At 35.9% G+C, this 11,648-nt stretch overlaps 1 protein-coding gene across 2 annotated transcripts; it reads left to right on the plus strand.

The window, feature by feature from the left end:
* The first annotated feature begins 5,004 nt into the window (after positions 1-5,004).
* LOC109124507 (glucan endo-1,3-beta-glucosidase 8) lies at positions 5,005-7,385 on the plus strand. Of its 2 annotated transcripts, none has more exons than XM_010472020.3 (4): positions 5,005-5,190; positions 5,303-5,646; positions 6,051-6,550; positions 6,631-7,385. In XM_010472020.3, exons 2-4 carry the CDS (start codon positions 5,312-5,314, stop codon positions 7,239-7,241), a joined length of 1,446 nt encoding a protein of 481 aa, XP_010470322.1. In that variant the 5' UTR covers positions 5,005-5,190; positions 5,303-5,311; the 3' UTR covers positions 7,242-7,385. The 2 variants fall into 2 exon arrangements, with proteins under 2 accessions (XP_010470322.1, XP_087345883.1); XM_087489757.1 differs by having other exon boundaries at positions 5,042-5,190; positions 6,644-7,385.
* The last annotated feature ends 4,263 nt before the right edge of the window (positions 7,386-11,648 follow it).

Below are 11,648 nucleotides of genomic sequence, written 5' to 3' on the forward strand. Positions count from 1 at the left end.
AGCAGTCCTTGCATTAGAGAAGAACTTGGCCAGGAAAGCCTTTTTGCAGCCATCCCAAGTTGTGATTGCTCTTGTTGGTAAAGTCTTCTCCCACAAGTGAGCTTTATCTCCAAGTGAAAATGGGAAGAGTCTGAACTTGAAATTTTCTTCACTTACTCCATTAATCTTGGTCAGGCCACAGAGCCTATCAAACTCATCAAGATGGTCTAAGGGATCCTCCATAGGCAAACCATGGAACTTGTTTGACTGAATCATAGTAATCAGCACACTTTTTATCTCAAAATTATTATTTGCTACTGCAGGTGGAACTATTCCTACCCTTTGTGTGTGAGTGTTTGGAGCCTCACCTGCTCCAATCTGTCTTGGTCTCTGCATGGGTGGATCCATGAGCAGCTGGTGGTCTTGTTCCTGAAGGATTCTGGTTTTCTGTTGCCTCAAATCTCTTGGTAAACGGTTGATGTGCTCAATGTATCTTTCAAGGTTCTTGTTTCCTTTCGATCTGGTTTGCATGTACGGACGCGATCACCTACTCGAACTGACAGATGATCGAGTACTGGCTCGAGTGAACCTTTTTTGGTGACTCGATCAACCACTTGAACTGACTGAAACTGGAGGACTGATTGAATCTGTCTTGGTGACTCGATCGATCACTCGAACGTGCAGACGGTCGAGTGCAGGGTCGAGTTGGTACCTGAAACTCAAAACAACCAAGCAGATGAAGATTTAAATCAGTAATGATCAAGTGTAACAATAGAACTTAATCTTAAACTTGTGTAAATCCTGACTGTCACAAACAACTACTCAAATGGCAACGACGCCAAATTGAAACATATCTTTTTGTGTGGTTTTGAAATACTTATGAATGTAAGAATGATTCTTGTGTTTGAGGCGATGGGAAGCTTTCTTGTGGCTTGGGATTGATTCTTGTGGTTGCAGGAACGGAGATCCGGCGAAAAGCTTCAGGGAAAACGATGCTTGGCATGAGCATCGGTCGATGCACTATGTGCGTCGGTCTATGCTAGTGCGAGGTCCGCACGGTTTGACCTAGGAGCATCGGTCGATGCCATGTGGAGGCGTTGGTCGATGCGATTAGGGTTTCCGCGTGATGTCGAGCATGTGTCGATCGATGCAAGTGGAAGCATCAGTCGATGTAAGTGAACCTTGTGTTGATCGATGCATACCTTGTGTTGGTCGATGCTGGTCCCTGATGGTGTCGGATGATGCAATCTTTGTGTCGGTCGATGCAAAGCTTGGTTTGTTTGTTGATTGTTGTTTGATGGTTAAAGTATCTCTATTGCTTGTGTGTTAGCCCAGTAGATGGGAGGATTGCCTTACTGAGTGTTTATAAAATACTCATGCATTGCAATTTGTGTTTGTGGAGCAGGTAAAGGCAAAGTGTCATCGTGGAATCAAGGCAATGAAGAGGAGGATGTTCTAGTGGTTCGCTTGGTTGTCTGGCTTCTGTTAGGTTTCTTGAGTTGAGTCTTAGAATGTTGTTTAGGATTGCTGGTTCTCTGGTTTATGTTGTTTGGATCATTAGTTTATGATTTGGAATTGATATTGGTTATTGGATTATGATTGGATTATTTATTGGTTATCGGTATCTCTTTTCCGCAGTTGGTTGTGTTTGTGGTTAGGTGGCTAGTGGGTATAGGACCACTAGCTGTAGTTTATTTATTATTTTTTATTTTTTATTTTTTTGAATAAACGGTCAGGTCGTTTCAATGAAGCACAATTTCAGGAGATTTTACCAAATCCACAATGTTAAAAAATAGTTCTAACCAAAAATCACAAAAATATTGGAGATCTAATTACTAATTGTTTGAAAAAGGTGGTGTGGTAATGTTGTGTACAGAACCGTCAATATTAATTGTGGTCTGGTAATGTTGTGTACAGAACCGTCAATATCGATAGTGGTGTGGTAATGTTGTGTACAAAACCGTCAATACTGATTGTACAAACAAATCTTGAAGAACACAAACAATAATCACCAATTTATTCATCTGAATAATCAATACATAGAGCTTTCAAGGCAATATTTCAGATATGAAACAAACCATTTATATGAATCAAGAGATCACAGATTGAAGAATTGATCAATTTAACCAAATAATCTCTAACAGATATGTAAAAACAAAATGAAGAGAGAAACTCAAATATTGATAGGTACAGGCGTGTTGCAGAATCATGATGAATCGCAAAGAACCGTTCAGCTTCCTCGGCTAGTTCGATGATAACATCGGTGTCGCTGACCTTGGTAAAAGATGCACTCTTCTGTCACTCAGTTCATAGAGGCGACAAGATCGGCTAGGCGAGAACAAATCGGCGACGAATATGACGACGAGAAGACGACGACAATGACATTAAATTTCCTTTGTAGAGATAAAAGAGTGGTTTATTTTAATTAATAATTATAATGTTATGTGTGTTAATTTTGGAAAATAGGACAGTGTTTGCTAAATTTAGAAAAAAAAAAAATCAGTGATATTTTTGAGAATTGCTCTTAAACAAAAATATATCTACCAAAATGTAAAAAAAAAATTGAATCATATTCCTTTGGTATGACTAGTTTTAGTTAAGATTTTGATTTTATATAATACTAGATTAGGACCCGCCCGATGTGCGGGTTTATAATTTTTAAAATTAAATTAAATTTATCAAAGAATATAAAGTAAATATTTTTAGTAAGTAAATAGATACACCGAGGTGTCCAATGTGATATTTGATGTAAAAGATGCGACTCTACGGTTGAAACTATTAATCACGTTTTTATTTTGAATGTCCTCGTTCGTGTGAAGTTTGGGATTTATCTCTGACTCTGGTCTTGTCAGAGGGTTTACCATATAAGTCGGTGTACTCGAATTTGGATTTATTTTTCTGTAGGGACGCCTCTCACCGGGGTGATCCTGATCAACTTCTTCAATTACCATAGATTTTATGGACAATCTGGAAGGCCATAAAAAAAATCAAGGTTAAGAGATAGAGGCAAATGATATAATTACTCAGAATTTGGGCGATATTTAGTCTGGGAATAGCCGCTCTCTTTTACGGCAGTCATGTCAGCTCCATCTTCATATTCAGATGTCCAAGTTTCTTCACCCCATTGTCAGATTGATGGTTCTTGTAAAGCAACCAATGTGTATTCATGATTGGGCTGGTGGTGTTGTGTTGGTGAGGAGCGAACCTTGTTGTTGGGGCCCAAGTGTCTAAAATAGAGTCCCTCCCCCTGCATTCGGAGTTAAAAACGTTGTTGTGGGCCATTGAGCGGATACGTGTTGAAGGGATCGCTTGTCAACGTTTTGAGACTGATTGTGCTGAGTTACTCACTATGGTGCAGTCTTCTGAATATTGGCCATCCTTCTCCAACTTGCTCGATGAGTTTAACTCGCTGGAGCCTTTTCCACTATTTTCCATCTCTTGGATCTCGCGTGCGTCAAATACGAAAGCGGATTGTCTAGCCCGTGATTCGTGTTCTCTTATCTCTAAAGTTTCTTTTGTAAATCCTTTCCCTCCGGTTTGGGCAGCTAACCGATAAATTTTCTTTTAATTGTTTGATTGGAAAGAAAACAGTAAATAGATACACTTTTAGTTAAAGAAAATAGACGTAGATGAGTTCAAAGTTATTAAAATAAAATTAAATTCAACAAAGAATATATATTTAGTTCTTTTCGTAAGTAAAAATAATATATAAAAGTAAAGAGATAAACTTTTAATTATAGAAAATAATTGTTGTTTTTTTGCTATAATACACTAATGTATATCCATTTACAAATCTACTATCTACATCACCATTAAAAGTGAATTTGTACACACAAATATATTTTACTGTTAAAATATATTCTTTAGTCTTTACTACTACCAACAAATTGTCTTTATGAACATATCAACAAATATATTATATGTCTCTTTACTTTAACATTTGTGTAGATACAAAAACGCATATGTTAATCTCACATATTCCTATCTTATATATTACAATAGCAGTCTTTTTGAATAAATTATTTGATTGGTGAAAAAAATATGAGACATTCTATTTTTTTTTACGTTTTTTTTCAACAATATTTTTCTTTGTGTAAAGGTGAGTATTCACATTTTTTAGAAACAGTAATTAATTGTAATATAAAAAGTAACCTTGTGTAAGTAACCTTGTATGCTCAAAGGTAATATGATACTTGTGTCACAATCATTTTTTTTTTCTTATATAAAAAGTAATATTATTTCTTGTAAAATTAGCAACTTAAAATTAAAATAATTAAACAATATTATAATTTCGAATTTAATGATATATATATATATATATATATATATATAATTTCCTCATAATGATTTTTTCTAAATTCTAAAGCTGTTTAAATATTGTAAATTATATTAGGTTTGCTTTTCTCTATTTTACTTTTATATAAAACCTTTTTATGGTAGGTTTTGATTTTTTACATTTTTATTTTTTATAATTTTAATAAATTTAAAATTGACATGTGTCAACATCTGAATAATACAATTGATACATGTTACGATCTTGTTAATTAGTTTTTTTTTTATATCAAACTTTATATAATAAAATTATTTCTCCATTCAAAAGATTTTCATAGAACATAATCTTATTATATAAAATTAGGTTATTATATAAACTGTTTACGTAATCTTATTCTATCAAATTTCGATATTTTACGTAAAAAAGATTACCGATCGATTAAACCACAATAAGATTTTGATTGAATTTCAAACTTTGTTTTTTTTTGTTAAAGAATTTCAAAACTTGTTTCGGTGTTCGTTTGGTTTGGATTGTATTTGTCTCATATATAAAATGCTAGTTTCTCAAAAAATTTCATCAGGAAACTAAAACTTTTTATTTTTTATTTTATTTTTTAATGTCGGTAAGTTAAATTTGTGTATTAGTTGTTAATTGATATGATGACAAAGAGTCAAAGACGGAACAAGCATGGTCCATGTGCACTCCGGAGGAATAGAGCCGTTATAAATCCATCCACCCACAACGTCATTATTCTATTAAAAAAAACTCATTATTATTGTTTTATCATTTATCAAAAATATCTCCAACTTTTATCGCCTCTTTTTGTTTCCCAAAAAACAAAATAGTTTACCTTTTTTAGGTTTCTTCTACAGTCTCAACGCGTTTCTTCTTCCCTTCCCTCTGAACGCGTTTCATCCAGTTTCTAGATATCTAAGGGGGTAATGGGTCCTCAAAACGTTTCTCATTTCATTTCTCAAAACTGAGATTTTAGAATATCACGCTTGATTTTGGATAAAACTCTCACCTTTGTTTTTTTTTTTTTTTTTTCAGGTGAGATCGATGTTGAATCTGTTAACCCTCGTAGTCCGATTTGCAATCGTAATATTTAATTTGGGTATTACGGTAAATGGGTTGGGTGTGAATTGGGGAACAATGGCTACACATAAGCTGCCGCCAAAGACAGTGGTTCAGATGCTCAAGGACAATAACATTAACAAAGTTAAGCTCTTTGACGCGGACGAGACCACCATGGGTGCACTGGCTGGCTCCGGTCTCGAAGTGATGGTCGCTATTCCCAATGATCAGCTTAAGGTCATGGGCAGTTACCATCGAGCCAAAGATTGGGTTCGTAAGAATGTCACTCGTTATAATTTCGATGGTGGTGTCAATATCACGTCAGTTTCTCTCTCTCTCCCTCTCCCTCTCTGTTTGATTGTTACTGGTTTGCTTATAATGTTGTCTGTAGGTCAAATTAACATTCATTGTTTTGGTATATCTTGGTCCAAACCTCATAAAACCCATGATTGTTCAGTTTATGAGAAGCCAGCCAGAGTGACAAGTTCCTTGAAACCGCCTAATGGAAAAACATGTTTGAGTTATGTCACTTTCTTTGGTTTTTTAGGAATTGGTGAAAGCTGTGTTGTCTGATTGTGAAATTAAATATCTGAAAAAGTAAATCTTTTAACCCTACTGTCAAAAATGCAAAAGACTAAAATGTTCCGACACTGTGTTTATATATATATATATATATATATGTCTCAGTGAAGCTTATCTCTTGTGGATGTGTGTGTGTTTTTAGGTTTGTAGCTGTTGGGAATGAGCCATTCCTCAAATCGTACAATGGATCGTTCATAAACCTCACATTCCCTGCACTTCAAAACATCCAAAATGCTTTAAATGAAGCCGGACTAGGAAACTCCGTCAAAGCAACAGTCCCTTTGAACGCGGATGTATACGACTCACCTGCAAGCAACCCCGTTCCATCTGCAGGAAGATTCCGTCCTGACATCATTGGTCAAATGACTCAGATTGTTGACTTCCTTGGCAAGAACAATGCTCCCATCACAATCAACATCTACCCTTTCTTAAGTCTCTATGGGAATGATGATTTCCCACTCAATTACGCCTTCTTCGATGGAGCTCAGCCGATAAATGACAACGGTGTTGATTACACAAACGTCTTTGATGCCAATTTCGACACTTTGGTATCGTCTTTGAAAGCTGTTGGTCACGGAGATATGCCGATAATCGTTGGAGAAGTCGGTTGGCCAACAGAGGGTGACAAACACGCTAATTCCGGTAGATATCTCTGACCTTTTTAACTGCTTTAGGTGTTTTTTTTTCCCTTATCTTTTCATGAAATGTTTAAATTTTCGTAGGCAATGCCTACAGATTCTACAACGGGCTTTTACCGAGGCTTGGAACAAACAAAGGCACTCCATTGAGGCCCACCTACATTGAGGTATACTTGTTCGGATTACTTGATGAGGATGCGAAAAGTATAGCACCTGGAGAGTTTGAACGCCATTGGGGAATATTTAAATTCGATGGGCAACCAAAGTTTCCAATAGATCTGTCGGGTCAAGGACAGAATAAGTTCTTGATTGGTGCACAAAACGTGCCATATCTACCAAACAAGTGGTGTGTGTTCAATCCAGAAGCCAAAGATTTGACTAAACTCGCGGCTAACATAGATTTCGCCTGCACTTTCTCCGATTGCACGGCGCTTGGTTATGGATCTTCCTGCAATAGTCTTGATGCAAATGGGAATGCCTCATACGCGTTTAACATGTACTTTCAAGTCAAGAATCAGGACGAGAGTGCTTGTTTCTTCCAAGGTTTGGCCACCATTACAACGCAGAATATATCTCAAGGACAATGCAGTTTCCCTATTCAGATTGTCGCTTCCTCAGCCTCTTCTTTTTCTTCTTTGTCTTATTCTTTGTTTTTTTTAACCGTTTGGTTTCTATTGTCAGGGATGATGTTTTGAGGTTATATTGAGTTCGTTGAACTTAGTGAGACTTTTGTGGCCTTAGTTTATTACTGATTTATATATATGCTAGTATTTGACCCGTGCATATGCACGAATTATTATTTGTGATCAAATAATATAAAACTACATATTATTTTGTAATGAGTAATATATTTTTTAGTAGTTTACAATATAATTTATTGGTTGAATATTAGCAAGTGTTAAAAGTAAATGTATTTTTGGTTCTATAACTTGCTTATAATCAACTCAAAGTTGAAAAAGTTAAAAATATTCTTTATAATATATATATTAAATAAAGTCATTTTTCATAGTAACTTTAAAATGAGAAAATAAAGTTTGCAATTTTGTTGAGCAAATCAGAAAAGAAAGGACACAACAACTATTATGCTTAGCCTTCCAATTTTCCATCATCCCTTAATTTCTAAAATATATTTTTACTGTTATTAATACTATATATATGTACATGGATAGAATAAGATTCGTATGATTTTAATAAAAATAAACAACTAAACAATACTACACGAATTGTAAGTACATAATTGATTTTTTTGTATTAATCTTTTCACAAACACAAACACTGCTCTTAACTAATAAAAGAATTTTAGTTGCCTTTTACTACTTTGCAAAATTCAGAGATTCAATTGGATAAAGATTCAATTCAGAGATTTAGTTAAAACTCTCTTCTTCCTCAAGCGGCCAAAGAGATTTAAATGAGAGGAACACTAAAAAAAAAAAATCTGAAGTCCTAAAAGAAGACAAAAGAGCAAGATTCTTCTAACTTTTTTTTTGATAATGGCTCAGCTTCTGATTCTTTCTCATTCTTTCTCTCTTTTCTTCTTCCTCTAAGAGTTGAAGTTCTCTTTCATCTTCCTCCCTTGCGATTCTTGCACCGCATTTAAACAATTCCACATGAATCGTTAAGGAATATCAAACAAACAAATAAATGAAACTCGTGATCAGAATACTTATGTACCTTCGTCTCTCTTCCTATTGGATATCTTCAAAGCTTGCTTTCATGTTTATGTCATCATCGTCGTACCTAGAAAAACGCTTGCTGGGTCTGAAATGAAAACATAAAACCCATATAAGTATCAGGAGACATATTAGTAATGGATTTGAGAGTAGGAAGAGCAGTACTTACAACAAATGTCTAAGCATGGTGAAAGCTTCTTCATCCTCTGAACTAATTGCAGCCTCTTCTTCTTCAGCAGCCTCCTATCATTATCTATAACACGCGAGGGAGGTCTCTTGGGAGCTGGTTTACTCATCATATGTACATATTACTTGAAAAATTAGTGTCCTCCTAGAGAAAATACATAAGAGAGAGATATGTGAAAGATCATGATATTTGGTGTTTCGTTTCGAGTTAGGAACTTATTGTTTTGGTATCATTCGGGAAACTTTCTCTTTTCTACTACCCGTTGCCTATGATGCGATGACACTGGTCTTGATGAGGACTGTCTTTGAGCATTTTTAATAGAACCTTTAACGAACAGGCTGCGAAGGACCAAAGAAAGAATGAAGTGTTAGTGAAACTGTGAAAGCTTGATTTTGATATATATATTGATTTGAAGGTCAGTTGATGAAAGAGTTTGAGAAGTTTTTTATACGATCGTGGCAACAAAGAATTGAGATCGTGGAGAACCTTTAATTTGGTTCAGTTTTTTCTTTTTCTTTTTTTGTTTTTTTTTCTTTTTCCAATCGTCAGGGTAAATGATTTTTTTGTTTGTTTTTGTTTAAACTAGGACTCAGACACCCGGGGGGGAAATATTTTTAAAAAGATAGATTAAATTTATAATTTAAAAGTAAACATTGTGAAATTAGTGAATGTAATAGAATAGTTTGAATATATAAACATTAAACATAAACTGTTACTAAAAACACAACCATCAAAATGAAAACTTATAACAAAAAAATTTATGTAGAATAGACACAACTTTACAAAAAAATATTGTTTAAAATATTATAATTATAAAAAAATTTATGAAGAATTATGGTAAAGAGTTACAATTAAAAAAATCATTATGATAATGTGATCCTAATTGAGAATATTGCACTAACGGTTGTAATGAGTAAATGTAACTTTCTATTAAATAATTGTAATTAATAATATATTTAATAATGAGTGAAACCGTATCAACGAAAAATTAAAATATACAACTTTTAAAAACAAAATAAAATAAATTTTAAATATTAAAATAGTTTTTAACGAAAGCTACAATAATTAGACGCAACATTAAATTCTATACTAAATTTTATCAAATTTCTATATTGCTATAATCATTTCAAAAATTTTAGTTAGATTATAGAATAAAGTTGAAAATTGAATATTAATATTCAAATTATTTAGATTCAAACAGAAAATTTGTTTCAATGAAAAATGATTTGTTAGTTATTGATGACGTGACAAGTATATAGAAAGTTCAAAAGAAATGACTATTTAAATAGACCGAAAAGTTGTGATGAAAATAAAGAATAAAAAATAGTGAAAAGGGGCTTGTGTGGCCTTTTTGGCGGGCTGTTTAGCCAATTGTGTGGCCGATGTGCTTACTGGTATTGTTGAAGAGGATTTAATAAGATGATTAGTTCCTATGGAATCCTGAGGTATACTGGGTTGAAGGATTATTCGATTTCTATAAATGGAAAGTTTCCATGAATAGAAAGTTTCTAAAAATGTTCAATTCTATGAATAGTTAGGACTTGTCTATTTTTGGAAAGGGGATGTGAAACACCGGAGTTGCGGCTTGCAAAAAATTTGATGCGGTGAATCAGAATATGCGAACGTATGGTACTTGTTTGTTTTATTATGCTCGTATTGATGATTTGTTGTGGATAATTGCCAAGCGGAAAAAGCTATTTATGGAGATTGCAGTTGCAAACAAATAAAATGTTCTATGAATAGTTAGAACTTGTCTGTTTTTAAAAAGGGCGTGTGTAAACACCCGAATGGTTAAGATGTGTTAGAGTTGGCCTGATTAGTGGTCATGATGGTGTTGATATTCCAGTGAGGGAATATGGGGGTTGGTAGGACATTGTGATGTTTTATGCAAACCACGGAAGGTGGTTCCGGTCAGGAGATGCTTATAGACATTAGGACTTGTTTGCTCATGAGGAGTTGATTAGTTCTCCTGGGGGAGATGATTAGTTCTCGGGAGGAGATGATTAGTTCTCCTGAGGGGATGATTTGTTTCCCTAGTGCACCGCGGGCTTGACGGGTTGCGACCCTGAGAGCGCAAAGGAGATGATTAGTTCTCCTAGGGGATGATTAGTTCCCCGGAGGGGATGAGTAGTTCCCCTGGTACCGAGATCTCGAGGGTGACGATCCGAGAGTGAGACGGTATGGCTCGAGGACGACGGTCTGAGAGTGCAGGCGGTGTAGTTCGAAGGTTGCGACATGAGAACGTATGAGTGAGAGAGCAAACAATGTCTAGGATGTGGGTGTGAGCATAATGGTTGGACGTAGACCTCGGAGGTCGGGATTGATCTCGTCTTTTTTGCGTTGTGATGACTAGTGGAGTCAGGGCTGTGTGGACCATTGAGTCTCGTGGATGTGCGGGCTGTTGCGACAGTTGCACAGAAAACTTTGGGCTGACAGTGTTCAGTCCGGTCGGATATTGTGCAGGCCGTGGTGACGGTTGCACGGGGGTTCTTGGTGGAGGGACGATGTTGCGGGATTCGTGGACGAATCCTTATTGGTGGGGGAGAATTGTAATGCCCACGAACCAATTTCTGGAATTTTGGTTAGGGTGTCGACCGACACCACATGTGGTGTCGATCGACACCGTTTGCTGATGGTTCGATTGGTTCGTTTTTAATCGTCCAGTTTGCGTGGTTGGTTTAAGAGAAGCCCTAAACTCGAGTTTAAAAGGGGAACTCGACTTATTTCGTCGTTTTAGCCGTTTTTGGACAAAGAAGCAGAGAGAAGAAGGAGAAAACGTTTTTGAGAGAGATTTGTGAGATCTTTTGTTGTTCTTGAGAGATCTATTGCTGTGGAGTGAAGATCTTGTGCTAGGAACGAAGGAAAAGGCTTCAAAGTGTTGGATTCGTCGTTGTTGAGTGAGAATCTTCCTGCAAAAGAGGTGAGTGCTTGACCATGGCTGATCTAAGCTTGAAATCTCTGTTGTTTTGGTTGTTTCTTTGTTTTTGTGGTGTTTTGCTTTTGTGGGTTGGTTGTTTTCATGTTCCCATAGGTTTCTGAGAAGTTTGGAAGAGTTTGGGAGGGTTTGGAAGCGGTTTGGAACGGAGGTTCGTCGTTCGGCTTCGTGCAGATCGATTCTGCGAAGGTGGTGTCGATCGAGACCAGTTGGTGTCGGTCGACACCATGTTGGTCGACACCGACCTAGTGTCGGTCGACACCAGTGACGCGTTAGCGTAGGTCGACACCGACTTAGTGTCGGTGGACAC

This window comes from Camelina sativa, chromosome 16 (assembly GCF_030686135.1).
Source record: "Camelina sativa cultivar CO46 ecotype springtype chromosome 16, ASM3068613v1".
Lineage (NCBI taxonomy): Eukaryota > Viridiplantae > Streptophyta > Magnoliopsida > Brassicales > Brassicaceae > Camelina > Camelina sativa.

Excerpts from the sequence above, each read along its gene's own strand:
- LOC109124507 (XM_010472020.3), top strand. The coding sequence starts at position 5,312 with ATGTTGAATCTGTTAACCCTCGTAGTCCGATTTGCAATCGTAATATTT. Across the intron at positions 5,647-6,050 it reads GATGGTGGTGTCAATATCAC|GTTTGTAGCTGTTGGGAATG; the intron begins GTCAGTTTCTCT and ends GTGTGTTTTTAG. Across the intron at positions 6,551-6,630 it reads TGACAAACACGCTAATTCCG|GCAATGCCTACAGATTCTAC; the intron begins GTAGATATCTCT and ends AAATTTTCGTAG.